Consider the following 27638-nt stretch of genomic DNA (forward strand, 5'->3'; position numbering starts at 1 on the left):
AATCAGGATAATTGGCATAGCCATCACCTCAAACATTTATCATTTCATGTTGGGAAGATTCAAAATCCTATCCTCTAGCTGTTGAAAACATACAATAAATTATTGTGAACAATAGTCACTCTGTACTGCTGTAGAACACTAGAGCTTATTTCTCCTATCTAGCTATAATTTTTATTCATTACCTAACCTTTTCCTAGCTCCCACCAGCCCCTCCCAGCCTCTAGTAGAACTACTATTCTACTCTACCTCTATGACATTAACTTTTTTAGATTCCACACGCGTGAGTACATGCAGTATTTATCTTTCTGTGCCTAACTTATTTCACTTAACATAATGTCCTCCAGCCTCATCCATCTTGCCGCAAACAACAGGATTTCATTCCTTTTTCATGGGTGCATAGTATTCCATTATGTATATAGATTATGTTTCCTTTTTCATTTCTTTTCCATTCATCCCTGATGTACACTTAGGTTGATTTGGAATCTTGGCTATTGTGAACAGCTCTGCAATAAACACAGGAGTGCACAATCTTTCCTTTGGGTAAATACCCAGTAGTAGGATGGCTGGGTCATATGGTGGTTCTATTTTTAGTTTTTTGAAGAACATCCATGCTGTTCTCCACGGTGTCTCCTTTCCCACCAAGACTGTATAAGAGTTCCCTTTTCTCCATATCCTCACCAGCATTTGTTATTTCTTGTCTTTTTGATGATAGCCATCCTAACTGGGGTAAGATGATATCTCACTGGGGTTTTGACTTGCATTTCCCTGATAATTAGTAACGTTGAGCATTTTTTCACAGGCCTGTTGGCTACGTGTGTTTTTTTGAGAAACGTCTCTTCAGATCCTTTGCCCATTCTCAAATGGGGTTCTTTGTTTTTTCGCTGTTGAGTTTTCGTGCTTGGCTGTTAACTCGTCACTTATCCTATCGAGAGGAAGCCAGGGGTAGAACAACCACTCATGAATGGTGGATGTTGCTGGTTGTTCCTTTGCTGGGATAACCTGATTTCCTTGGATTTTCAGGTTTGGGCCGCCCTTCCTGATAAGGGAAGATAGAGCTGTTTCCTGGGTCCAGCTCCAGCAGTCTATCCTCAGCAAGGTCCGCCATCTTATGAAGAGTGAGGCCCCTGTACAGGTCAGTGGTGTGTGTGTGTGTGTGTGTGTGCATGCGTGTGTGTGTGAGTGTGGGTGTGTGTATTGGGAGGGTTGGAATTTAGAGTAGCTCAGGAGAGGAGAATTTGCTGTTAAAGAGTGCTCATACTGTTTTATAAAATGACTTAGATTTGTGTGCAAGTAGAAGTAACCATCTTATAGTCCGTAGTGTTTTACTTTTGTGCCATTATAAAATACCTTTCGGGGACAGAGCTTTTTCTTATTAAATCTTTCAAAACACCATTGGGAAAATGGCATTTACATTACAAAATTTTTTTTTTCACATTTTCCATCACTCACTAAGCATTTACATTATTATTCCCAATTTTGTATGTTTATGGCTTTCCATAGTTTTTCCTAGAAGATAGCATATTGTAATAAATTGCAACTGTATGTTTAAATCAACAATTTCAAAGGACTTGAGACAGAATTTCTGTGGAAAATTAAAATGAATGATTATGTCCAAATATGAAAATCTAGATGTTAAAATAATTTTGTCCAGATTTTTTAAAAACTAAGATAACTCAAAGGAAAACAACATTTGCCTTGTTTATGTATTCTCAGATTGATAGTTTCCAAACAAAAACAGAATGTTTAAGAACTATTGATTGTTTTTTTTTAGCTCCTATAATATCAGAAACTATTCTGATGGTTGCTTGAAGATGTTGAAATTTTTAGGGACAGGTCAGTTGTGTCAGATTCCTGTTTTCCCCTACCTATTCCCATAGTAAAAGCTTTTTATTCAGAGCACACACAGATCTTATCTCAGAGATAATTCCTCATAATTCATGCTCCTTCCTGCTCAGCAAAAGCCATATGTTTGATTTAGGATTTATACCAAATAACACTTTGTTAAAAACCTTCACTACATTTGTCCCAACTTTTATCTCTGAAGGATTTTGTTCAATGTACTGTAGAGCACATCCACCAAAGGGCCCAAATTAGAAACTCCTCTGCAAGTAGGTCAGTCTATCCAGTCAGAGCTTTACCTTCTCCCAAACCTTATGCTACTGATTATTGCAATACATGAAACCATTTTCATGTGAGCATTTAACTCCGCTGTCCTTCCTCTTACCTGCTCACACACTGTACTTTTTTTTTTTTTTTTTTTGAGATGGAGTCTCACTCCGTCACTAGGCTGGAGTACAGTGGTGTGATCTTGGCTGACTGCAACTTCCGCCTCCCAGGTTCAAGCGATTATCCTGCTTCAGCCTCCCAAGTAGCTAGGACTACAGGCGAGCGCCACCACGCCCAGCTAATTTTTGTATATTTAGTAGAGATGGGATTTCACCATGTTGGCCAGGATGGTCTCAATCTCTTGACCTTGTGATCCTCCCTCCTCAGCCTCCCAAAGTGCTGGGATTATAGGTGTGAGCCACCATGCCCGGCCACACCTGTACTTTTGCCTCCATACCTTTGCAGTCATTTCAGCTTTATTTTATTTTTGAGACAGGCTCTCACTCTGACACCCAGGCTGGAGTGCAGTGGTGTGGTAATGGCTCACTGCATCTTTGACCTCCCAGGCTCAAGTGATCCTCCCACCTCTGCATCCTGAGTAGCTGGGACTACAGGTGTGTGGCACCGCACCCAGCTAATTTTTTTTTTTTGTTAGAGACATTTCACCATTTTGCCTGGGGTGGTCTTGAACGCCTGGGCTCAGTCTATCCATCCGCCTAAGCCTCCCAAAGTGTTGGGATTATAGGTATGAGCCACTGTGCCTGGCCCAATTTCAATTTCAGAAATGGATCAAGCAATCAATGGGGCCAGCAAAATCCTAATACAGGCGACCTTTGACTTAGCTGCAGCTGCTTTTCCACAGTTTCACAGGTAAATGTATGGTCAGACATGATTTTCTGTAGGAGTAATGTGTTCTAGATGGTTGTGAGGCTTCCAGCGTAGCCCACCCGTTTAACCCATAATTCTTTTAATACTATATTAAATACTGGTTCAAATATAGTCATTCGAAGACAGTATATTCAGGAGTCTCAACATTGAGCTGAAGAGATTAAACATATGTGTACTGAAGGTTTGGACATGAGCCTCCCTAGCCATGAATAGAGAATGGGAAAGTTTCTTACAAAAATGACCAATTTACTGGATAGGATTAATTTGCATGTGTTATGAAAAAAATAAGAGCTGTCATTGCCATTTTTTTTTTTTTTTTTTAAAGAGATAGAGTCCCACTCTGTTGGCCAGGCTGGAGTGTGGTGGTGTGATCGTAGCTCACTGCAGCCTTGAACTCCTGGGCTCAAGTGATCCTCCCACCTCATCCTTCCAAGCAGCTGGGACTACAAGCACCTGCCATCATGCCTGGTTAATTATTTTAAATTTTTTGCAGAGATGGGGTCTCATTGTGTTGCCCAGGTTGGTCTCGAACTCCTGGCCTCAAGAAGTCCTCCCACATTGGCCTCCCAAAGTGCTGGGATTACAGGCATGAGCCACCATGCCTGGCTACCCAAACATTTTTATGGTATTTTGTAAACGGGGGTGTGTGAGGCCAGCACTATTTGTGTGCAGGCAGAGTAGGCTGCCTCTATGCAGATGTTGGTGCTGTGATGATGGCTAGCCTTTACTATCCAAACAGCAAGGCTCCATTAGGGGCGGAGGAAAAAGAGTTTTCTCCCCCAGATTTAAGTTAACATTGTCCTTAGGGAGAACACCTTTCCGTGGCCAACCCTCAATCATAGCCCCTGAAGTCATCTTACTTCCAGATGTTGATTTCCTCTTTGTTGAAGCCGTAGATGAACTAGAACGTGGTTAGAGTTTGGCTAGACATACGAGCTCCCTGCCCTTCACACTCAAGACCCCCTGCAGCCCAGTTCCAGTTTACCCACCAGCCTTGTGGCCGATGCTCCTTGTACACATCAGCTCCCACAGTCAGAGGGGTCGGCTCACAGCTCTCTGCATCTGTTTCGGGTCATTCTGTCTTACCATGTGTCGTTCCTCTTTCCTGGAATTATGACGCTTCTCTCTTGTTTTCCTCTAATTCAACCTGTCTTTCCTCCACGGTTTTTAAGAAAACGCATCTGCCTTTTACCTTTGTTAGAGTTTGGAAGAAAATTTTATTTTATTTCTGGTTGTCAAGATCATCAGTGACAAATGTAAGCATCTGTTTCTTTTATTTGAATGAAGACCCCGTTGATTTTTTTTAAAAATTTTGGTAAAAGATATATACTTTTATTTGTTTTAACCACTCATAAGTGTATATTAATTACATTTACAACGTTGTATCGCCATCACTACTACATAGATCCCCAATTTTTTCATCATCAACAAAAACTTTATTAAACATTATAGCGATCAAAACAAAAACTTTATACCTATTAAAAAACAAAAACGTTGGCTGGGCGTGGTGGCTCACGCCTGTACTCCCAGCACTTTAGAAGGCTGAGGCAGACAGATCACCTGAGGTCAGGAGTTCGAGATCAGCCTGACCAACACGGTGAAACCCCATCTCTACTAAAAATACAAAAATTAGCCAGGTGTGGTGGTGCGCACCTGTAATCCCAGCTACTCGGGAGGCTGAGGCAGGAGAATCACTTGAACCAGGGAGGTGGAGGTTGTAGTGAGCCGAGATCGCACCGCTGTACTCCAGCCTGGGTGACAGAGCAAGACTGTCTCAAAAACAAACAAACAAACAAAACTTTGTACCTATTAAACAACAATTCCCCATTTTCTCCTCTCCCTACCTCCTTGTAACTACCATTCCACTTTCCATCTGTATGAATTTTTCTGTTTTAGGTACCTTATATAACTAGAATAATATAATATTTATCTTTTTACATCTGACTTATTTCACTAAATGTCATGTTTTCAAAGGTCATCCATGTTGTAGCATATCTCAGAATTTCCTTCATTTTTTTTTCTTTTTTTGAGATGGCGTTTCACTCTTGTTGCCCAGGCTGGAGTGCAATGGCATGATTTCAGCTCACTGCAACCTCCACCTCCCAGATTCAAGTGATTCTCCTGCCTCAGCCTCCTGAGTAGCTGGGATTACAGGCATGCACCACAACACCCGGCTAAGTTTTTTGTATTTTTAGTAGAGACGGGGTTTCTCCATGTTGGTCAGGCTGATCTCAAACTCCTGACCTCAGGTGATCCACCTGCCTCAGTCGCCCAAAGTGCTGGGATTACAGGCGTGAGCCACCGCGCTGGGCTGCCTTCATTTTTAAGGCTAAATAATATCCTGTTGTGTATATATCCCACATTTTGTTTATCTGTCCATCATTGGTGGACACTTGGGTTATTTCTTTCTTTTGACTTGTGAATCATGCTGCCGTGAACATTGGTGTATAAATATCTGTTGAAGCCCCTCCTTGCGACTCTTAGATATACACCTGAGATAATTGAAGGTTATATGGTAGTTGAACATTTAACCTTTTGAGAAACTGCTGAACTGTTTTCTACAGCAGTGGTACCATCCATTTTACATTCCCACCAGCAATGCATAAGGGTTCCATTTCTCCAAATTCTTGCCAATGCTTGTTATTTTCCATTAAAAAAAAAAAAATAGGCCAGGTGCGGTGGCTCACGCCTGTAATCCCAGCCCTTTGGGAGGCTGAGGTGGGTGAGGTCAGGAGATCGAGACCATCCTGGCTAATATGGTGAAACCCTGTCTCTACGAAAAATAAAAAAAAAAAAATTAGCCGGGCGTGGTGGCGGGCACCTGTAGTCCCAGCTACTCGGGAGGCTGAGGCAGGAGAATGGCGTGAACCTGGGAGGCGGAGCTTGCAGTGAGCTGAGATTGCGCCACTGCACTGCAGCCTGGGCGACAGTGCGAGACTCCGTCTCAGAAAAAAAAAAACACCACCACCACCACCAACAAAAACATTTAGTTGTAGGCTGGGCGCGGTGGCTCACGCCTGCAATCCCAGCACTTTGGGAGGCCGAGGTGGGCGGATCACCTGAGGTCAGGTGTTGAGAGCAGCCTGGCCAACATGATGAAACCCCATCTCTACTAAAAATACAAAAATTAGCCAGGCATGGTGGCGGGCGCCTGTAATTCCAGCTGCTCAGGAGGCCGAGGCAGGAGAATCACTTGACCTCGGGAGGCGGAGGCTGTAGTGAGCCAAGATTGCGCCACTGCCACTGCACTCCAGCCTGGGCGACAGAGTGAGACTTCAGTGTCTCAAAAAAAAATTTAATTATAGCCATCCCAGTGGGTGTGAAGTGGTGCCTCAACGTGGTCTTGATTTGCATTTCTCTAATGACTAAAGATGTTGCTGATCTTTTCATGGGCGTCTTGGCCGTCTGTACCTCTTTGGAGAAGTAGCTACTCAAATGTTTGCCCATTTTTTAAATTGAGTTGTTCATTGCACTGAATTGTTAAGAGGCATCTTCCATTAAATATGTCATTGTAAGCCTCATTTCAATTTCAGAAAAGTTCGAATATAATAAACACATATCTTAGAATAATAACTAAGGTGCTATCTCTTTATGTGGCTTATTTAAAAATGTGTAAATATTTACTTTGCCTGTAAAATATACATGAACTGGCTTTTAGAAAATTGCCTCATTGTGGGGATGATAATCATCTTCATAAAGTTAGGTTAAGTTACCTATTAAAAATTAATTAACATGATTGATTTATGTTCCATTAAATGTGCCCGTATATGCTCCAGTTAAGCATTCGCTATTTAAACACACCGTGTTCATTTTTTGGGGGAAGGTTTAACGTATTAAACACAGTATTAGATCACTGCATTACAAGGTATAGTGTGAATCTTTGAAAAAAATGAAGTTTTTGTCTCTTAATTTTGAATTCTAATTATTACAGGAATATTCAAAATACACTATGGAAAATAATGATTATATTTTTTAATGTATGTGCCACTTTAGATTCCAATTTAAATTAATATAGGGGCTACATAATGACTTACGTCTGTTTTTGTCTTGGCAGAACCTGGGGTCTCTGTTCTCCATTCGCGTTGTAGGACTCTCTGTGGCCTGCAGCTATTTGTCTCCGAAGGACAGTCGGCCCCTGTGTCACTGGGCAGTTGACAGGTAGGGGGGAAGGTCCAGGTTCAGTAAGTTAATGAACCCTATCTTATTTTACTAGAGTCCTTTGAGGGTATGTGTCAATGAGATTGCTCGTAGCGTTCATTATTCTTGATCACTTACCTCTCCAGTACCGGCCGCTATGTTAGATCACTGGGCATATTCTGTGCTTTCAACTCTTATGTCTAGAGAGGCACTATTATGTCCACTTCAAAGATGGGGGGGACACCAGTGTTGTCAGAGATTAGTTAACTTGATCACACTTAAACAACTAGTTAATAGGCAAGCCCAAATTTGAACCCAGATTGATCTAACTAAAACCCAAATTTGGCCGGGCATGGTGGTTCACGCCTGTAATCCCAGCACTTTCAGAGGCTGAGTTGGGTGGATTTCCTGGGGTCAGGATTTGGAGACCAGTCTGGCCCACATGGTGAAACCCCATCTCTACTGAAAATACAAAAAAATTAGCCGGGTATGGTAGCACGCGGCTATAATCCTAGCTACACAGGAGGCTGAGGCAGGGGAATTGCTTGAACCAGGGAGGTGGAGGTTGCAGTGAGCTGAGATCGTGCCACTGCACTCCAGCCTGGGTGACAGAGCAAGACTCAATCTCAAAAAACCAAAACCAAAACCAAAAAAAACAGAACACCAAATTCGTTCAATCCGGTCGTGCTCCTGAATTCAACAGGAATATCTCCCTAGGGTACGTGAAGATTCTACAGCTGATTCATTGGTCCTAAACTGTAAGAGAGTGTGGACTGTGCCTGAGGCTTAAAGCCAGGTGGCTGTGTCTCTGGTTGCTACCTTGATAGCCTTCCGGTGTGTGTGGCCTTGCAAAACAATCCCCAGGTCGTTGCAGCATCTATGGGCAGTTCTGCTCTATAAATGAATCGTCTGGCACTTCTCTTTATTTTTCCATAGACCCCAGGTTCTCAGTAAGGTGCTCTGATTTCCTGACTTGGTCAGCCGAATTCAGCCTGACTGAGATGGGCCTCTCCCCTTCTAAAGAGACCAGGAACCAGGGTAGCGGGTGAGCCAGAGGTTCTGTGACCTACACCCCATCCACATCCTCCTTGACTGACGCATGCTTTTGCTTGACAGAGTTAGGGAGGCAGGAGAAGGACCATCAAGGGCCTGCTTGGGTCTCCCAGGGAGAGGGAGCCCCAGGAGGAGGAACCCCCTTCCCACACTCAGTCTTGGAGATAAGAACCGTGCCACCCAAAGTGGTTCTGTAGACTGCCAGCCTATGAACTGACTGTCACCAGCCCATGACAAGAACTTGAGAGGAAGCACTTAGGAATGTTAAAGCAATATGACAGAGTAATCTATAATATGGTGGATAAGATAATTTCTTTTAAAAATGGAACTTATATTGTGTATGTCTTTCCTCACCCCCCATTACTTTATTTATTTATGTATTTATTTATTTATTTATTTTTGAAACAGAGTCTCCCTTTGTCTTCCAGGCTCGAGTGCAGTGGCGCAGTCTGGGCTCCCTGCAGTCTCTGCCTTCTGGGTTCCAGCAATTTTCCTGCCTCAGCCTCCCAAGTAGCTGGGAGTATAGGCACGTGCCACCACGCCCGGTTAATTTTTTTATTTTTAGTAGAGACAGGGTTTCACCACGTTGGTCAGGCTGGTCTCGAACTCCTGACCTCAAGTGACCCACCTGCCTCTGCCTCCCAAAGTGGTGGGATTACAGATGTGAGCCACCACACCCGGCCCGTTATTTCTTTTTATAAAAGTATTGGTCTGCAGTGATTTGGAAACAAACCATCAAACTAGTCTTTTACCTTAGGTAGTTTGAGAAGCACTAGAATTGAGTAGAGTTGTCCAGCAAGCTGACCATCCTAAAGGATGTCCTCTTGAGGTCACACCTCTCCTGGCCCACACCTTCCATTCACTGGACATCTCACTACAGTCTGGCCCTTGTTCACCCCATCCCCATCCGCAATGCACCCCACAATCCCAGTCCCAGCCCTGCTGGTACAGCTTTCTCTGGCATCTGATGTGACCTTTACCTGTTTCACAGGGCTCTCCATTTAGCCCCTGCCTTGCATCTTTCATGCCTATCCCAACATCTCTTTGTTCTATAGGAAATTCTTTTCTTTTTGATAAAATACACAAAACACAAAAATTCCTTTTTTTTTTTTTTTGAGATGGAGTCTTGCTCTGTCATCCAGCCTGGAGTGCAGTGGCACAATCTCGGTTCACTACAACCTCCACTTCCCGGGTTCAAGTGATTCTCCTGCCTCAGCCTCCCGAGTAGCTGGGACTACAGGCGCCTGCCACCATGCCCGGCTAATTTTTTGTATTTGTAGTAGAGATGGAGTTTCACCGTGTTAGCCAGCATGGTCTTGATCTCCTGACCTCATGATCTGCCCGCCTCAGCCTCCCAGAGTGTTGGGATTACAGGCGTGAGCCACCCACCGCTGGGCACCAAAATTACATTATAACCACTTTAAAGTGTGCAGTTCAGTGGAATTGTTACATTCACCTAGTTTTACAGCCATTGCCACCATCCAAAGAGCTCCAGAGCTCTTTCATCTTGCAGAATGGAAACTGTGTACCTATCACACAACGTCCCTCCCCTTCGTCTTCCTCAGTCTCTGGAAAACTACCACTCTACTATCTATTACTATGAATTTGACAACTGTAGGTGCCTCAGGTAGCAGGAATCATAGTGTTTATCCTTCTGTGTTTGGCTTATTGCACTAAGCACCGTATTTTCAAGATTCACCCATGTTGCAGCACACATTAGAATTTCCTTCCTTTTTAAGGATAAATAATATTCCATTGTATGTATGCACCACCTAGAAATATATCTAGAATTTCCTTCCTTTTTAAGGGTGAATAATATTCCATTGTATGTATGCACCACCTAGAAATATATCTCCTATGAGTTTTTTTTTGTCTGCTTGAAATCTTCCTCTCCCTCTCTGGATGCTCAGACATTATTGGGTCTTAGCATTCCACACCTGGCCCTCTGGTTTCCATTTATGGATGATTTTTTTTTTTTTTTTCAGAGTCTCACTCTGTCGCCTAGTCTGGAGTGCAGTGGTGTGATCTCGGCTCACTGCAAGCTCCGCCTCTCGGGTTCAAGCAATTCTGCCCCAGCCTCCTCAGTAGCTGGGACTACAGGGGCATGCTGCCACGCCCGCCTAATTTTTTGTATTTTAGTAGAGACAGGGTTTCACCGTGTTGCCCAGGCTAGTCCCAAACTCCTGAGCTCAGGCAATCTGCCCGCCTCTGCCTCCCAAAGTGCTGGGATTACAGGCGTGAGCCACCGTGCCTGGCCCCATCCCTGGGTGGTCTTACTCTTGGTTTTGTCTACCGCCTTTAGGCCAAAGTCTCCCAGATCCATATCTCCTGCCCAGATTTTTCTCTAGATTGCAGACCCGCCTGTCCTACTTAAATGCCTCATAGACACTGGTAACTAAACACCTGTGAGTCTGAACTTTTCTTGCTTAAAGCTTTTCATTTCCCATCTTTGTGTCTAAATGGTGACATCACCATCTACTCAGGAACTCAAGCTAGGAACCTGGCATCGTCCCTGATCCCTTCTTTCTGCTTTCTCCTTCCATTCAGTCCATTTTCAGGTCTTATCTGTTCCCTATCTGGCACTTCCCCAGATCTCTCCACTCCTCTCCACGTTGACACCGTTGCCTGAATTTAGGCCCGGATCATGTCTTATCTGGATCGCTCTGGCAGCCTCCTATTTGACTTACCTGAATCCGTCCAGTGTCCTTGGTGTTAGAAACCACTGGGTGGTCTCCTGGTGCCCACGGGCTAAAGTCCACACTTGTGAGAGCCCTCCCTCTCCCATGTGGCCTGTCCCTCACTGTGCTGGGATCTTCCAGCACACACCCTGCCCTCTACTGCTGAGCTCTCCACCTGTGCGTCCTTTCCCCTCTGGTTCCCCTGACTGACTTTTTTAAAAAATTCATTAAATTTTTGGGCCAGGCACAGTGGCTCACGCCCAGCACTTCGGGAGGCCAAGGCGGATGGATCACTTGAGGCCAAAAGTTCAGACCCAGTCTGGCCAACATGGTGAAACCTCATTTCCACTGAAAATACAAAAATTAGCCAGGCGTGGTGGCGCACACCTGTAATCCCAGCTACTTGGGAGGCTGAGGCAGGAGAATCGCTCTAACCCGGGATGTGGAACTTGCAGTGAGCTGAGATTGTTCCACTGCACTCCAGCCTGGGCAACAGAGTGAGACTCTAGAGTCTCAAAAATAAATAAATAAGTAAAATAAAGGTAAAAATTTCTTAAATTTTTGTTTATTATTCATTTATTTTTATTTCTATAACTTTCTCGGGTGAATGTTGTCTTCTCACTTACATACTTTTTTTCTAAGATTTGTGGGTACATGTGCAGCTTTTTACATGGGTATGTTATGTAATGTTGGGGTTTGAGTTTCTATTGAACCCATCACTCAAATAGTGAGCATAGTACTCAATACGAGTTTTTCAACCCTCTCCCCTTTCTTCCCTCCCCTCTTTTGCAGTGCTTAATGTCTATTGTTCCCATGTTTATGTCCATGTGTGTGCCCATGGTTTAGCTCCCACTTATAAGTGAGAACATGTGGTATTTGATTTTCTGTTTCTACTTTCGTTCACTTAGGATAGTGGCCTCCAGCTTCATCCATGTTGCTGCAAAAAACAGGAATTCTTTTTTTTTTGGCTGTGTAGTATTCTATGGTGTACCTGTACCACATTTTCTTTATCCAGTCCACCATCGATGGACACTCAGGTTGACTCCATGGCCTTACTGTTATGACCAGTGCTGTGATAAATGTATGAGTGCAGGTGTTTTTTTGATACAATGATTTATTTTCCTTTGGGTTGATACCCAGGAGCAGAATTGCTGAGTTGAGTTTTTAGTTCTTTGAAAAATCACCATACTTTTTTCCATAGGAGTTGAACCAATGTACATTCCAACCAACAGTGCCTAAGCATTGTCTTTTCTCTGCATCCTCACCAATATCTGTTATTTTCTGACCTTTTTTTTTTTTTTTTTGAGACGGAATCTCGCTCTGTCGCCTAGGCTGGAGTGCAGTGGCTGGATCTCAGCTCACTGCAAGCTCTACCTCCCGGGTTTTCGCTATTCTCCTGCCTCAGCCTCCCGTGTAGCTGGGACTACAGGCGCCCGCCACCTCGCCCGGCTAATTTTTTGTATTTTTTAGTAGAGACGGGTTTCACCGTGTTAACCAGGATGGTCTCCATCTCCGGCCTCCCAAAGTGCTGGGATTACAGGCTTGAGCCACCGTGCCCGGCCTATTCTCTGACTTTTTAATAATAGCCATTGGACTGATGCAAGATGGTATTTCATTATAGCTTTAATTTGCATTTCTCTGATGATTAGTGATGATGAGCAGTTTTTAATATGTTTGTTGGCCACTCGTATGTCTTCTTTGGAGAGGTGTCTTTCATGTCCTTTGCTCACTTTTTAATAGGACTGTTTGTTTTTGTTGACTTAAGTCCCTTATATATTCTGGATATTAGTCCTTTGTCAGATGCATAGTTTGCAAAAATTTCCTCCCATCCTGTGGGCTGCCTCTTTTATTCTGTTGATAGCTTCTTTTGCTGTGCAGACCTCTTTAGTTTACTTAAGTCCCATTTTTCAATGTTTGTTTATGTTGCATTTGCTTTTGAGGTCTCAGTCATTCCTCTGGCCAGGTCCTGCCTATCTATCCTTCAGAGCAGCCCGGGGTGTGCGTCCCCAGACACCTGAGTGCCTTAGAATGATCTCCGTGTGCTCCTCCCATTAGCCTATCGGCCTCTTAAGGTGGGGATTGTTAGGTTTGTACATTTCTTGGAATAGCATCTCCATAAACATTGAATGAGGCCCTCTTTCTTTTTGTATCAGAGCTGTGCTCGTGGGAGGTAATCTCACCCTCTAGTGACAATCTGATTTCCATGTAAAGAGGGAAGTTGGGCGACAGCCACACCTCTTTCTTTTCCTGTGCTAAGGAGTTTTGTACAATAAACTTGGAGCATGAAGGTACCTGTTTTCCTTTTCCACTTGCATGTTTAAATTCCAGTCGAAGAGTAGACTGTGGATTGAGGCAGAAAGAGACGAACATTTTAGGTTTATTAGTAAGACTGATTTAAGGATCCTGCTCAGATGTGAGTCCAATTTGGGCTTTCAAATGTATTCCCCCAGAATTAAATGATGCACCCACTGACCTCCGCCAAGGCAGATCTCCCCAGTGGCAGGTCTCCGTCATTGTGGAAATGGAAAATTTGGGGGACCTAAAGAAAGAAGCTTAGATCTAGGGGTCCCCAGTTTGTCTCCTCAGAATGGAATATTTGTCACATACTTCGTCTTTCATCTGCCAGGCAGAGCTGCTTCCAGGAAACGCAAGGCACGGATGGGGGAGAATGGCAGGTGGCTAGGTTGTAGGACATAGGTAGGCCTAATGACAGGAGGTAGAGCCCACCTTCTTTTACAATCCCACCAATCAGATTAGGCGCTTCTCCTCCTTTGGAAGGAGTGAGGATGAGGAGGCAGCATGATTCTCTGCATCTACAGGAAAATGAGGGGGCAATCAGTGTTTGTCCCAACCCATCAGGGCTCGCCGGGCTGGGAGAACTTCTCCCAGACATACCTTGTTCCTCGCTCCCTCCTGGCTCACTCAGGAAGGTGTCACAACTCTAGCTCAGACCTGTCCGTGCTCAGCCATAGGACTTTGTGCCTTCCATGAGCTCAAAACCGGCTATCAGATCATCTTAGTGATAGTTTGGGACTCATCTGACATCCGCCTTTCCTTGCAACACATTTGAAACACTCCTTTGGGTGCGGATGTTGCCATCACTTGTATCTGTTCCTATTGATCTCAGGATAAAACCTCATGTCCTCCACTTTGCTGTCTTCCCATCTCTTCTGTATTGAGGCTGATCCACCTTTTCTGAAATGAGCTGGGCCCAAGTAGTTGGAAAGAGCTACAGGTTGACAGGGCACTGGGATTTTCTATGTACTGGAGGATTTGGAAGGAGAAGACTTCTTAGGTCGTGGAGGGGGGCTTAAGGGTGCTCCTTCTGTACTGCAGTGGGGGGAAAGGTAGCAGCTCTTTGGGCTTCCTCAGTATTGGGTATTTGTGTAGGATGGTCAAGCAGAAGTGCCCTGTAGACACTGAGAAGGTAGCTGCGGCTGCAGTGGAACAGCTGATATATCTCCTCAAAGTAATCCCAAATCTGTAGAGCTCACAGGCTGCCATGGGAGTGAGGGGAGGGCACTATAAGATAGGTCTGAAGGTCTGAGACAGAGCCTTCAGCCGACTTAGCAACCTCCGAGGATGGCTGACCTTGGCTTACAGGCAGTTTGGGTATTTCTGTTTGGAACATCAGTCCCCGGGTTGCGGGGAGACTGCTGAGCCCTGAAGAGCTGTGGGAAGGAGATCCCGTGTTTTCTGATGGGCTCCCTTGTTCTCTTCTCAGGGCTTTGCATCTCAGGAGGCCAGGAGGCCCTCCACATGTCAAGCTGGCGGTGGAGTGGGATAGCTCTGTCAAGGAGCGGTGAGTTCAAGGGAATTTGCCTCCTGCAGAGCTGAGACAGGGCCTGTATGTGCCCAGGTTTCCCTGGATGCAGCTTCCCCCAGCATGGCTGCAGGCAGGGTGCCCACATCTTTGAGCCAGTGTAACCCGTTCCTGCGAGATGCCTGAATGAGAATTTTCTGTATGTAAATAACAGTGACAGGAATGGAGTGACAGTGGTGGTGGTGGGTGAAGTCAAGAGTAGTAACTGCAGTCACAGTAGACACTTACGTAGCACCCACCCACTCACCCCGTGCCAGTCACTGCTCTGAACACTTTACGTGTGTATAGGGGATTTATTTCATCTTCTTCACACCCTATGTGTGGGTGGTCTGGGGTGGGTACTCCTGTAATCCACATTTCTCAGAGGTGGAAACTGAGGCACAGAGAGGTTAAGCAATTGCTGGAGGGCACATAGCTTGTACATTGGTAGAGCTGGGATTTGAACCCAGACCCTCTGGCTGGAGTCCATGCTCATTACCATACTTGGCTACCTCTGTAACACTGAGGGCATCAGCCTTGCTTTAAGAAAGGACATTGTTCACTCCAGCAAGTATTTATTGATCAACTACTAGGTGCCAGGCCCTGTGCTAGGATGAGGAAAAACAAAGATGAATAAGCCAAGGACCTGGTCCCTGTAGAAGCTGGTGGGGGAGAGAGAATTCCAGTAGAATATAGTGCTGAGTCCGACGGATGCCTGCAGCTCCCCAGGAACCCATAGACAGGGCACGGTAGCATCGCCTGGCCAATGCCTTGTGGTGGGTTTGCTGTGAGTAGAGACATAGACAAAACCTGTCTCGAAGCGGGAAAGTCCTGAACGCTGTGGGTGTCCTCTCCATGCAGCCTGTTCGGGAGCCTCCAGGAGGAGCGGGCGCAGGATGCCGACAGCGTGTGGCAGCAGCAGCAGGCGCACCAGCAGCACAGCTGTACCTTGGACGAATGTTTTCAGTTCTACACCAAGGAGGAGCAGGTCCCCCCCTGGGGGTCCATGCCCGGGCCGGGAAGGGGGCTGGCTGCCTTTGGTGGGTTGGCCACGTGCCGCGGGGGCCTCACAGTCCGGGTGGTTTCCTTTCCTTTCCAGCTGGCCCAGGATGACGCCTGGAAGTGTCCACACTGCCAAGTCCTGCAGCAAGGGATGGTGAAGCTGAGTTTGTGGACGCTGCCTGACATCCTCATCATCCACCTCAAAAGGTTCTGCCAGGTGGGCGAGAGAAGAAACAAGCTCTCCACGCTGGTGAAGTTTCCACTCTCTGGACTCAACATGGCTCCCCATGTGGCCCAGAGAAGCACCAGCCCCGAGGCGGGACTGGGCCCCTGGCCTTCCTGGAAGCAGCCGGGCTGCCTGCCCACCAGTTACCCGCTGGACTTTCTGTACGACCTGTACGCCGTCTGCAACCACCACGGCAACCTGCAAGGTGGGCATTACACAGGTGAGCCTTGCCTTGCCTTTCTGCCAATGCAGCTGTGGCCACAGCCTCGAGATGTCCCTGGAATGGGTGCTGCTCGGATGCTGAGCTCCCTGGGGCACTTAGTGAGATCTGACCCCTCACCCACCGCACACCACGGCATGTGCGACAGCAGAAGGGACCTTGTCCCGGCTACAGAGTTGACGTTGAGTTAGGTTGGAGGCTGGAATATAGACAGTTAGGCCTGATGCAGTAGCTCATGCCTGTAATCCCAGCACTTTGGGAGGCTGAGGTGGAAGAATCACTTGAGGCCACGAGTTCGAGACCAGCCTAGGCAACAAAGCGAGACCCCATTTCTACAAAAAAAAAAAAAAAAAAAAAAAATGAAGAAAAAAAAATGAACTAGGCATTGTGGCTTACACTTGTAGTCCTAGCTGCTCAGGAGGCTGAGATAGGAGGATCCTTTGAGCCCAGGAGGTTGAGGCCGTGGTGAACCATGATTGTCCCACTGTACTCCAGCCTGGGCAACAGAGCGAGACCCTGTCTCCAAAACAAATAAACCAACAAACAGAGGTTAGTTATTGCCCAAATTTTCAACCATATGAAATATGGGAGGTCATTATTGGAAACGAGAGAGTTACGTTCATTCTCATCTGCGATTCAGCGTGAGGAATCTTACTTATCGGATTCGGTGGCCTTGTGTTCTGTGGCGTACTTTTCATGTTTGTTTCTCTGGGGAACTTTAGAGCAGCGGATGAAGGGAAGGGCAGAAACAAGTGGCCAGACGATTTTCTCAATTGTTTATAATCATCCCTTTGAGGGCTTTCAGAGAGTGTCATGACGGATCATTTTTCTCGATTATGTCTTGTTTGTTTGCTTGTCCCCCACCAGGGCATCTCAGTGACGGCGAGAAGCCTATTGGTAGCTGCAGCAATTGAGCGTCTCCACCATGCAGATAGCGTGGAGGGTCATCGGGGTGAGCCTTAGCAGTCTAAGGGGTTTAGGGCATGATTTCTGTCATCGGAGAATGGATGGAACAGGCCCCCATGGAGAAAGAGAAATGAGGATGCAGTTACAGGCTAGGGACCACCTGATTGGACAGAGATGTGCTGGAAGGTCGGGTTACACTGGGCCAGCCTGGGCTGGTCACGGGTGAGGGTTATGGGGGCCACCAAAGCCGCTTTCAGCTCACAGTGGCCGCCTTATGCTGCTATGCGATGCCAGCCTGTTCTTCCACAGCTGTCCTGCTCCAGATGAGGCCTTGCCACCTTTGTAACTGCTGGGACCGTTCTGTCCAGCCACTTCTCCTGTCTCACTTCTCTGGGCTGAAAATAGCTCAGCAGGAATCCCTTGAGGCCCATATATATCTTGGGAGGCATCTCTGTTACTCAGAATTTTTTTTTTTTTTTTTTTTTATACTAAATGCGTTATGGCTGAATGAGTCCCCGTGCACACATGAGTGGTGAAAATAAGGACAGCTGGAACCTGGACCTTGTCATTTCCCGTGCTGAACGTGCTGCCTCCCCATCTATAAACCCACAGGGTGGCCCCAACATAAATTAAGGGCAGTGGTGTAAAACCACAGCAGGGAGTTAGAAGTAGCATAGGCGTGAGAAGCGTTGGTGTCTGCCTTATGAAAAGCGAGATCCAGACCCCTCCTGGGGTGAGCATTACAGAGCAGAATGCCCGATCTGGGAGGCGGTGGTTTGGCAGCAGAAGGGACACAGTCCCTGAGGGGTTCCCCTTGCAGAGATCTCCTGGGTCTGTGTTTGCACACACACTGTACCACCACCTGCCAGGAAAGAGCCTACTTAATACTAAAACCAAAGGGAGAGGAGCCCAAGGGGAATAAGGGACTGGCGAGGTGGGAGGCAGGGCAGTGTCTGCAGCCAGCACAGCCCTGGGTAAGACCCGGGCCACTTGCTCTCATCTGCGCCAGCATACACCATCTTTTCCCTCAAGACAGTCTGCACCGCCCGTTAAATGGCAGAGCCTGGGCTTCACACCTGGGTCACCCTGGCTCCAGGGTTAGTAGCTTCTGCCCTGCCGAGATGAGTGATTCCTGATATGAACAAGTCTCCAAGCCATGTAGGGTGTTGTCGATGAGTGTCAACTCCCTCATTTAGGTGAAGCACACCCTCGGTGACTTCCTAGGAAAGGATGATGGGAGCTTGCCCTCTGGAGTGCTTACGTGTCAGGAAATGCCTTTATTCCCACACCTGATTGTTAGCCTGGTGGGACATAAAGTCCTTGATTGATAATCAACAATGTTGCTCCATGTGGAGTGGGGTCTGGAGTGGGGTTTTGCTGTTGAGAATCAATCAGGCCAGTTTGATTTCTGTTCCTTTGTGTAGGATAGGATATATTTTTCTCTCTGGAAGCGTTCAGGTTCTTTATCACAGGTGCTCTGGAATGTCATGGAGTGTGCTGACCTGTGGGTCTTTCTCATTGCTTGTGTTGGGACCTGCATTCAGGGGACCTGTGTGTCTGCAGACACGTGATCTTCAGGTCTGGGAAAGAATCTTTGTGCTTTTTTGTTTTGTTTTGTTTGTGAGATGGAATCTCACTATGTCACCCAGGCTAGAGTGCAGTGGTGCGATCTCGGCTCACTGCAATCTCTGCCTCCTGGGTTCAAGTGATTCTCCTGCCCCAGCCTCCTGAGTAGCTGGGACTACAGGTGCCCGCCACCACGCCCGGCTGATTTTTGTATTTTTTAGTGGAGATGGGGTTTCGCCATGCTGGCCAGGCTGGTCTTGAACTCCTGACCTCAAATGATCTGCCTTTCTCGGCCTCCCAAAGTGCTGGGATTACAGGCGTGAGCCACTGTGCCTGGCCTAGTCTTAGGTTTCTTTTTCAGAGCATCCTGGTTTTGTTTTGAGTCCTCACTTGGCTTGACTTCTTGTGATTCCTGACACATCCAGTACTGAGCCTCTGGGGCTACAGCTGGTGGGTGGCCCCCTTCCTGCCCCCCTGCACCCCTCCACCTTCCCCAGGCACTCTGTGTTGAACCCCTTCCTTGCCAGAGGCCAGTGTGTGACCTCCACTCTGTCTGCTTGCTGGGCCCTCAAAGCTGAGCTGTTGCTTTCTGTCTCATGTCTTTTGACATTTTTATTCCTTTTTAATTATTTGCTTCTTGGAAGTATGATAGTTCTACCACATTTCAGAGTTTTAGAAATCTCAAATGCCTTTTGTTTCATTTTAAATGTGTTGAGTAGGTAATGCATGCCTATATTTCAAAATTCACGCAGCCTAAAAAACAGGGACAGTGACAAGTCTTGATTCTATCTTTGTTCCTCATCTACCCCCTCCTCATTTATAGGTAACCATTTTTAGTAGTTTCTTGTGTACTATTCTTCCACAATTTCTTTATGTAAATACAAGCAATTGTGAGTATATTTTTATATATACATATATATGTGTTGATTTTATATATTTTCTCCCTTCCCCCTAATTTAAGTAAAAGTACTATCTGCTGTGTTGCACCTGGCTTTTTTTTTTTCCCTGAAAATCTATCTTGGAAATCTTTTCATGTCCTCATTTCTAGACAGCTTCTCCGTCTTCTTTTATAAATGTAAATGCACTAAATAAATATAACAATTTATTAAATACTCTGTAGCGTAGCTGGACATTGGACTGATTCATTCTTCTACTATTACAAATGTTGCTGTCGGCTGGGTGTAGTGGCTCACGCCTGTAATCCCAGCACTTTGGGAGGCTGAGGCAGGCAGATCATTTGAGGTTAGGAGTTCAAGACCAGCCTGGCCAACATGATGAAACCCTGTCTCTACTAAAAATACAAAAATCAGCCAGGCATGTGGCATCTGCCTGTAGTCCCAGCTACTAGGAGGGCTGAGGCAGGAGAATTGCTTGAACCCAGAGGTGGAGATTGCAATGAGCCAAGATCACATCACTGCACTCCAGCCTGGGTGACAGAGTGAGACTCTTTCTCAATTTTTTAAAAAAGCACACACACACACAAATATTGCTGTCATAACCCTTTAGATATGTCATTTTCTAGATACGGAAGTTTATTGGCGGGATAAATTCTCAGACTTGGAATAGCTGTGTCTGTGTTGTAACAAGCATGAACAAGATGTCCTGCACCAAGGGTCATAGCAGTTTGCAGTCTGATAAGAGTAAGAGAGCACCTGGTTCTCTGTAGCCTCTCCAGGAGAGTGTGCAATCACACTTTCGGATTTTTGCCAGTCTAATAGGAGGAAAATGGTATCTCTGTGTAAGTCGAATATTTAGCATCTTAATAGTGTGAGCTTGAGCATCTTTTCGTATGTTTGAGTCATTGTGCTTCCTTTCCTGTAAACTGTCTCTCTGTGTCCTTGACTGTTTTTCAAATAAATTATTAGTCTTTTTCCCATCAATTTCTAGATGCTCTAATTCTTAATGGACTATGAGATTCACCTCTTTTCCGTAATATAAATTGCAAGTATTCGTTCCCTGTGTAACATCTGTCAGTTGGCTATTCCTGTGGAAATTTTTTGCCATGCAGAAAGTTTTTATTTTTGCTTTTCTGGGTAAAATTGTCAATCATTTGGATTTTGAGTCATGATTAGAAAGCCTTTTTCACTCTAAGATTAAAAAGTGTTTCTCTTGAGTTTTCTATTTGGTTTTAGCGTATTACATTTAAATCCTAGATTTGGAGTTTCTTAACGTTCTTGAGAGAAAGAGATCCAACTTTATCCCCTGGGAGTTGCCAATTTGTCCCAAGATCACTACTAATGGAAAAGCCAAATTTATTCCTTGAGATGCCATCTGCCATATTAGATAATAATTTTTCTTTTTTTTTTGAGATGGAGTCTCACTCTGTTACCCAGGCTGGAGTGCAATGGCACGGTATCGGCTCACTGAAACCTCCGCCTCCTGGGTTCTAGCGATTCTCTTGCCTCAGCCTCCTGAGTAACTGGGACTACAGGCGCGTGCCACCATACCCAGCTAATTTTTTGTATTTTTAGTAGAGACGAGGTTTCACTGTGTTAGCCAGGCTGATCTCAAACTCCTGACCTCGTGCTCTGCCTGCCTCGGCCTCCCAAAGGGCTGGGATTAGAGGCGTGAGTCTCCGTGCCCAGCCAGGGATTTTTATGACTAGAACTAACATATGTAAGAGGCTTCTCATATTGTAGGCCCCAACAATTGGTAGCTTTCAAGCTGCCGTATACTTTTACATAAATGCTGTCACACCATAGATGTATTTTTTGTTTTTAGTGGATTTTTGTTTGCCATTTTACATATCAAAATAAACTTAAAAGATGTTAAATGAAATAAAATATTATGATGAGGCACTTGACTAAATGGCAAAATGAAACACTGGGTTCCATCATGACCTCCTGGTGTGCACATCTATTTACATATGTGCGTATGTGTGTTTATGTGTACATACATAGATTAAGACAAAACAGAATTTCATGACACGATAATGACATTTGCTACATGTGATATACCTTAGTCCATTCTATTCTGGAATAACATATTAATTAATTTTTAAAATGCTTTGGCTGGGCACGGTGGCTCATGCCTGTAATCCCAGCACTTTGGGAGGCCGAGACGGGCGGATCAAGAGGTCGGGAGATTGAGACCATCCTGGCTAACACGGTGAAATCCCGTCTCTACTAAAAATACAAAAAAATTAGCCAGGCATGTTGGCGGGTGCCTGTAGTCCCAGCTACTTAGGAGGCTGAGGCAGGAGAATGGAGTGAACCCGGGAGGCAGAGCTTGCAGTGAGCTGAGATCGTGGCACTGCACTCCAGCCTGGGCAACAGAGCGAGAATCCATCTCAAAAAAAAGAAAAAGGAAAAAGCTTTAAAATATTTTATTTTTTATTTATTAAACATTTTTTTTTTAAGGTGCACTGATTACCAGTGTCCTGATGGGCTGATGACTGGCAATTTGGAAGACACCGAACTATATAGAAATCCAGGATCTTTGCTCATTAATTCATTGCACAAATATCTATTAAGTACCCGTTTCTATGCCAGACCCTGCACTAGGTCCTGGAGCTTCAGTGATGAACAAGACAAATATGAGGCCTGCCCTCATGGGACTTCAGTCTCACTTTGGGGACAGACAATAAAAAGATGCTTATTTAGCACTTTCACTACCTGGCATTTTGAAAGGGTGACTGATCGACTGATTGACTGTGTCTGTGATAGATATAAGGACTCTCCAAGGATATCACATGTAGGCTCAGAGCTAAGGATGAGATAGAACTGCTGTGTGAACAATGGGAGGAATTGCATTATGAGCAGAGCCTGTAGCATGTGCAAAGGCCCTGAGGCAGAGAGCATTCAGTGTGTTTAAGACATGATGAGAGCCTGGATGAAGTGCGGCCGTCTGGGGCTAAGTGACAAAGGGTGGGGCTGGAGAAGTGGGCAGGACACTCTAGGCCATGGATGGGAGTTTGCATTTTTTCCAAAGGGATGATAAATCATTTAAAGGTTCTAAGCAGAGGAGTGAAGACATAATCTAGTGTACAAATCAAACTAGTTGCTCTGCTGTATGGAGAATATGTAGAAGGGATCTAGAGTGGAAGTTGGAATTCCAGTTAGGAGGGTGCTTCAGGGGCTGAGTGAGAGACACCATTGGCTGAGATGTTGGTGTTGACAATCAAGATATTCGAGACATATTTTGAAAGTAGAATCAATAGGTCTGGCTTTTGGACTAGGTGTGGAGTGGAAGGAAAAGCAAGAGCAAAGATGAACTCCTGGGTGGCTGACTTGGATTACTGTGGAGGTCAGCAAACTGTGACCCACAGGCCAGATCCAGTCTAGGGCCTGTTTGTTGTTGTTTGAGATGGAGTCTTCATCTGTTGCCGGGGCTGGAGTGCAGTGGCACGATCTCAGCTCACTGCAACCTCTGCCGCCTGGGTTCAAGCGATTCTCCTGCCTCAGCCTCCCAAGCAGCTGGGAATACAGGCGCCCACCACTATGCCCAGCTAATTTTTTGTATTTTTAGTAGAGATGGGGTTTCACTATTTTGGCCAGGCTGGCCTTGAACTCCTGACCTTGTGATTCACCCACCTTGGCCTCCCTAAGTGCTGGGATACAGGCGTGAGCCACTGTGCCCAGCTGGGTTTTTTTGTTTTTTTGTTTTACTTTATTAATAATTCATGGATTAAAAACAGTTTTTACAATTTTAAAAGTGGGAGAAAGACGTGCAGAACGTGTGTCAGAGAACATGTGGCCATATGTGACCTGCAAAGCCTCAATATTTGTCATCTGGTCCCTTATGGGAAAAGTTTGCAAACCTCCAGATTACTAGGTTATGCTGTCATTTGCTGACACGTAGAGGGCAAGGAAAAGGATATTTTGTTGTGGTTGTTTGAGAAGTGGTGAGAATATGTATGAACTTTCCTTAGACGTTTGACTTCAGTTCTTAGAAAGAGGTATGCCATGAGCCCAATTGTGATTCTCATCTTCACTTTTATTGCATACTTAATCAGAGATATGCATTTTGAAGCTTCTCAGAAGAAATGGGGTGAACGCTGACATTATTGTTTAGCTACCTGACTTGGGAGCTCCCTTTTATTAGAGATTTTGCCTGAGGAAGGGGTAGAATATTCAACTTACAATAACAGTACTCTTGGCCGGGCATGGTGACTCACGCCTGTAATCCCAACGCTTTAGGAGGCCAAGGTGGGTGGATCACCTTAGGTCAGGAGTTCAAGACCAGTCTGGCCAACATGGTGAAACCCCGTCTCTAATAAAAATACAAATATTAGGCGGGTGTGGTGGCAGGCACCTGTAATCCCAGCTACCCAGGAGGCTGAGGCAGGAGAATTGCTAGAACCTGGGGGACAGAGGTTGCCGTGAGCCGAGAAGGTGCCACTTCACTCCAGCCTGGGCAAAAGAGCGAAACTCTGTCTCCAAAATAAATAAATAAAAATAAAAATAATAACAGCACTCGTTATCAGTAAGAATCTGTGGGTATAACCTATTGATCTTTTCTGATTCCAAAAAAGTTCATTTCTGGCCAAAAATGGACTGTTTTTTTTTTTTTTTTTTTCTCATTCTGGTTTAAATATACCACTTTTTCAGCTATGCCAGTGGGAAATGTCTTCCTACCTTTTGGGGCTCCAGTAACTGAGACTTGGGGTTGGGACCTTTGCAGCCTACTGCCGGAACTCTCTGGATGGCCAGTGGTACAGTTACGATGACAGCACGGTGGAACCGCTTCGAGAAGATGAGGTCAACACCAGAGGGGCTTACATCCTCTTCTATCAGAAGCGGAACAGCATCCCTCCCTGGTCAGCCAGCAGCTCCATGAGAGGTAGGTGCTGCTGCTCATGACAGGAGGGGGTGTGGTGAAGTCACTGAAAGAACTGGGAAGAGGCTCAGCAGGACCAGGAGAGGTTGGCAAGGATCTGAAAGAGGAAGCCCGGGCTGCTGCTGTAGAATCTGAGTAGCACAGACTAGTTGCTCATTTGCCAGGGTGTGGGATGGATAGATGATAATTCAGGAAAGGGGAAAAGGATAATTGTTTGTATTCAGGACAGGTGACACTTGGCAGTGTGGAATTCCATATTCCTAGTCTCATATGACAGCAGGTTTTATTAGGTGTGTGTAATATAAACTGATGTCAGTCCTGTTGGGAAGGCAGGGCAGTTATAAAGGATCCTGGATTTTTCTAGGAAAGGTACCTTTTTTTTTTTTTTTTTTTTTGAGAGGGAGTCTCACTCTGTCACCAGGCTGGAGTGCAGCGGCATGATCTTGGCTCACTGCAACCTCCGCCTCCTGGGTTCAAGCAGTTCTCCTGTCTCTGCCTCCCAAGTAGCTGGGACTACAGGCACATGCCACCACCATGCTCAGCTAATTTTTGTATTTTTAGTAGAGACAGGGTTTCACCATGTTGGCCAGGATGGCCTCGATCTCTTGACCTCTTGATCCGCCCGCCTCAGCCTCTCAAAGGGAGCTGTTTAAACACTGCTGCACTCCAAGAATTCATTTATTAGACAGCCTCAAACTTGCTTGGAACTGGAGAAAGAAAGTGCCAAAGCTGACCCTTTCATGGGATTTGTTTCATGCTGCAAACCAACTGTCCTTATCTTTGGGACAAGAGAGCATTAAAAAAAAAAAAATTAAGCAGATTTTCTCCTAACGGTTATCAGAAAATGGCCAAATAAATCCAAGAGTCCTCAGCAGGTCTAAACCAATCCTAATGCAAGTGCAGCTTCCATTTATAGAAGGATATGTTGAAAAAAGAAGTAAAAACCTGTCCTATTAGAGAAAAGAAGGTTTTCTAACAGTCCAGTATAATAAAGACAATGTATCCCTATGGTGCAAAAGGTAGACATCCTTACTGCCCGTTGTAAAAGATTTGGTTTCCCTAAACTTGGGATACACTCCTGTAACATGGCTTATTACCTGCTGAACTGTGCGTACTGGGGCCCTGGTACTGGTAATGATGAAATGTTGCTACTGTGCCTCTGGCTACAGCTCTGAGTAATACAGTCCTTTGGCTCTGGAAAAGAAACAAAAAACATATTTCGGATGCCAAAGCTGGTGACAAGGAATTTCATGGAAAGCATTTCAATGCTTGTCAACGTACTTCCCTTTGCTGTTGTTGTTGTTGTTTTGTTTTTTATTTTTTGAGATGGAGTTTCGCTCTCGTTGCCCAGGCTGGAGTGCAGTAGCGCGATCTCGGCTCGCTGCAATCTCCGCCTCCCAGGTTTACACGATCCTCCTGCCTCAGCCTCCTGAGTAACTGGGATTACAGGCGCCCGCCACCACACTCGGCTAATTTTTTGTGTGTTTCGTAGAGATGGGATTTCATCATGTAGGTCAGGCTGGTCTTGAACTCCTGACCTCAGGTGATCCGCTTGCCTAATCCTCTGTAAGTGCTGGGATGCCAGGCGTGAGCCACTACACCCCGCCCATACTTTCCTTTTTGTGCTCAAATGCCTCTCCCTAAACTTGTAAGCTTCGTCATATGGGTGCCCAATCACAGGTTTCCCCTCTCGTCATTGACTCGTTTCTGCAGTTCTGCTCTGGTTCTGTAGTTCCAGGGCTGAAGGATGGGGCTGGAATGGGGATCTGGCTGTGAGGTGCTCCCCTAGGACTCTGAAGGGCTAGGGTTGGGCTCAGCCTCCCTCTCTGTGTTTCCTCCACAGGCTCTACCAGCTCCTCCCTGTCGGACCACTGGCTCCTACGCCTGGGGAGCCACGCTGGCAGCACAAGAGGAAGCCTGCTGTCCTGGAGCTCCGCCCCCTGCCCCTCCCTGCCCCAGGTTCCCGACTCTCCCATCTTCACCAACAGCCTCTGCAACCAGGAAAAGGGTACGTTGGTTACATGTGCTTGGTTTATTTTCATTTCCTGTAACGTCCATTGTTATTGCTCTGTATGAAAGCCCTGTCACTTTATAGCCTCGAATGGAAAGCGTCCATCATTACGAGAGGTTTGTTCATCTCTTAAGTGGGGTCTTCTACGACCTGCCCTTCCTTGCCCGCTTCTCCCCATCCTCTTCCCTCCAGCCACAGGTACCTTTTCTCTGCCCCTGTGTAGCTTACTGTCATAAATAAGTAAACCTGGGAACATGGTACTTAAAGAAGGAAGAATGGAAAAGAGAATCAGGGAAGAGGGTATCCGGGCCCGGGGTGGAGGAGGGAGGGTGCACAGGGTCCTGGAGATAGGGCGGGAGGGGAACATCTTTCTAGGGGGTGACACTGAGCAGAGCCCTGAGTGAGACAGAGTGACTTATGTAGAAGCCTAGGGTGTGTTCCAGGAGAGGAGCCCTCCAGGGTGAAGGCTGGGAGTGAGCATTGGTTGTGTGAGGGGCTAAAGAAACCAGAGCTGTGGCCAGAGCAGAGACACCCAGGAGTAGAGAGAGCAGGAGTGGACAGAGGTCATGTCAGAACCTACCTTTCCGAGTTTGAGGTATAAAGTTTGAACTCTTCTAAGTGTAGTGGATAGCGAGTGGAGAGGTGTTTTTTGTTTTGTTTTTTTAATGCTTCTGCTTTAATCATTGCTTTTTAAAAATTGACACATAATAATTGTACATATATATGGGGTACATGTGATATTTTGATACATGCGTACAGTGTGTAATGGCCAAAGTAGGGTATTTAGAATATCCATCACCTCAAACACTTATCATTTCTTCGTGCCGTGAACATTTCAAATCTCTTCTAGCTATTTATATTAACTGTAGTCACCTTCCTGTGCTATTAAACATAAGAACTTATTTTATCTAAATGTGTATTTGTACTTTTTTTTATTTTTTTTTATTTTGAGACAGAGTCTCACTCTGTCACACAGGCTGGAGTCCAGTGGCACAATCTCGGCTCACTGCCACCTCTGCCTCCCAGGTTCGAGCGATTCTCCTGCCTCAGCCTCCAGCTGGGATTACAGGCACCTGCCACTACGCCTGGCTAATTTTTGTACTTTTCATAGAGATGGGGTTTCATCACGTTGGTCAGGCTGATCTCAAACTCCTGACTTCACATGATCTGCCCGCCTCGGCCTCCCAAAGTGCTGGGATTACAGGTATGAGCCACCGCACCTGGCCTAGTTGTACCTATTAACCCACCTCTCTTCATCCACCCCC

At 45.7% G+C, this 27638-nt stretch overlaps 1 protein-coding gene across 3 annotated transcripts in view; it reads left to right on the forward strand.

Annotated features, from left to right (window-relative positions):
- Window positions 1–27638, forward strand: part of USP43 (ubiquitin specific peptidase 43) — an 84427-nt gene that overhangs the window by 39795 nt on the left and 16994 nt on the right. For 2 of the 3 annotated variants that reach the window (XM_023190895.3, XM_026456286.1), the window contains 7 exons: window positions 1021–1132; window positions 7049–7152; window positions 14587–14664; window positions 15526–15652; window positions 15764–16112; window positions 24207–24365; window positions 26206–26370. In XM_023190895.3, coding sequence (XP_023046663.1) covers window positions 1021–1132; window positions 7049–7152; window positions 14587–14664; window positions 15526–15652; window positions 15764–16112; window positions 24207–24365; window positions 26206–26370 — 1094 coding nt within the window. The remainder of the gene's footprint in view (window positions 1–1020; window positions 1133–7048; window positions 7153–14586; window positions 14665–15525; window positions 15653–15763; window positions 16113–24206; window positions 24366–26205; window positions 26371–27638) is intronic. The other variant, XM_023190896.2, reaches the window with a different exon arrangement.

Source organism: Piliocolobus tephrosceles, chromosome 16, assembly GCF_002776525.5.
Source record: "Piliocolobus tephrosceles isolate RC106 chromosome 16, ASM277652v3, whole genome shotgun sequence".
Classification (NCBI taxonomy): Eukaryota; Metazoa; Chordata; class Mammalia; order Primates; family Cercopithecidae; genus Piliocolobus; species Piliocolobus tephrosceles.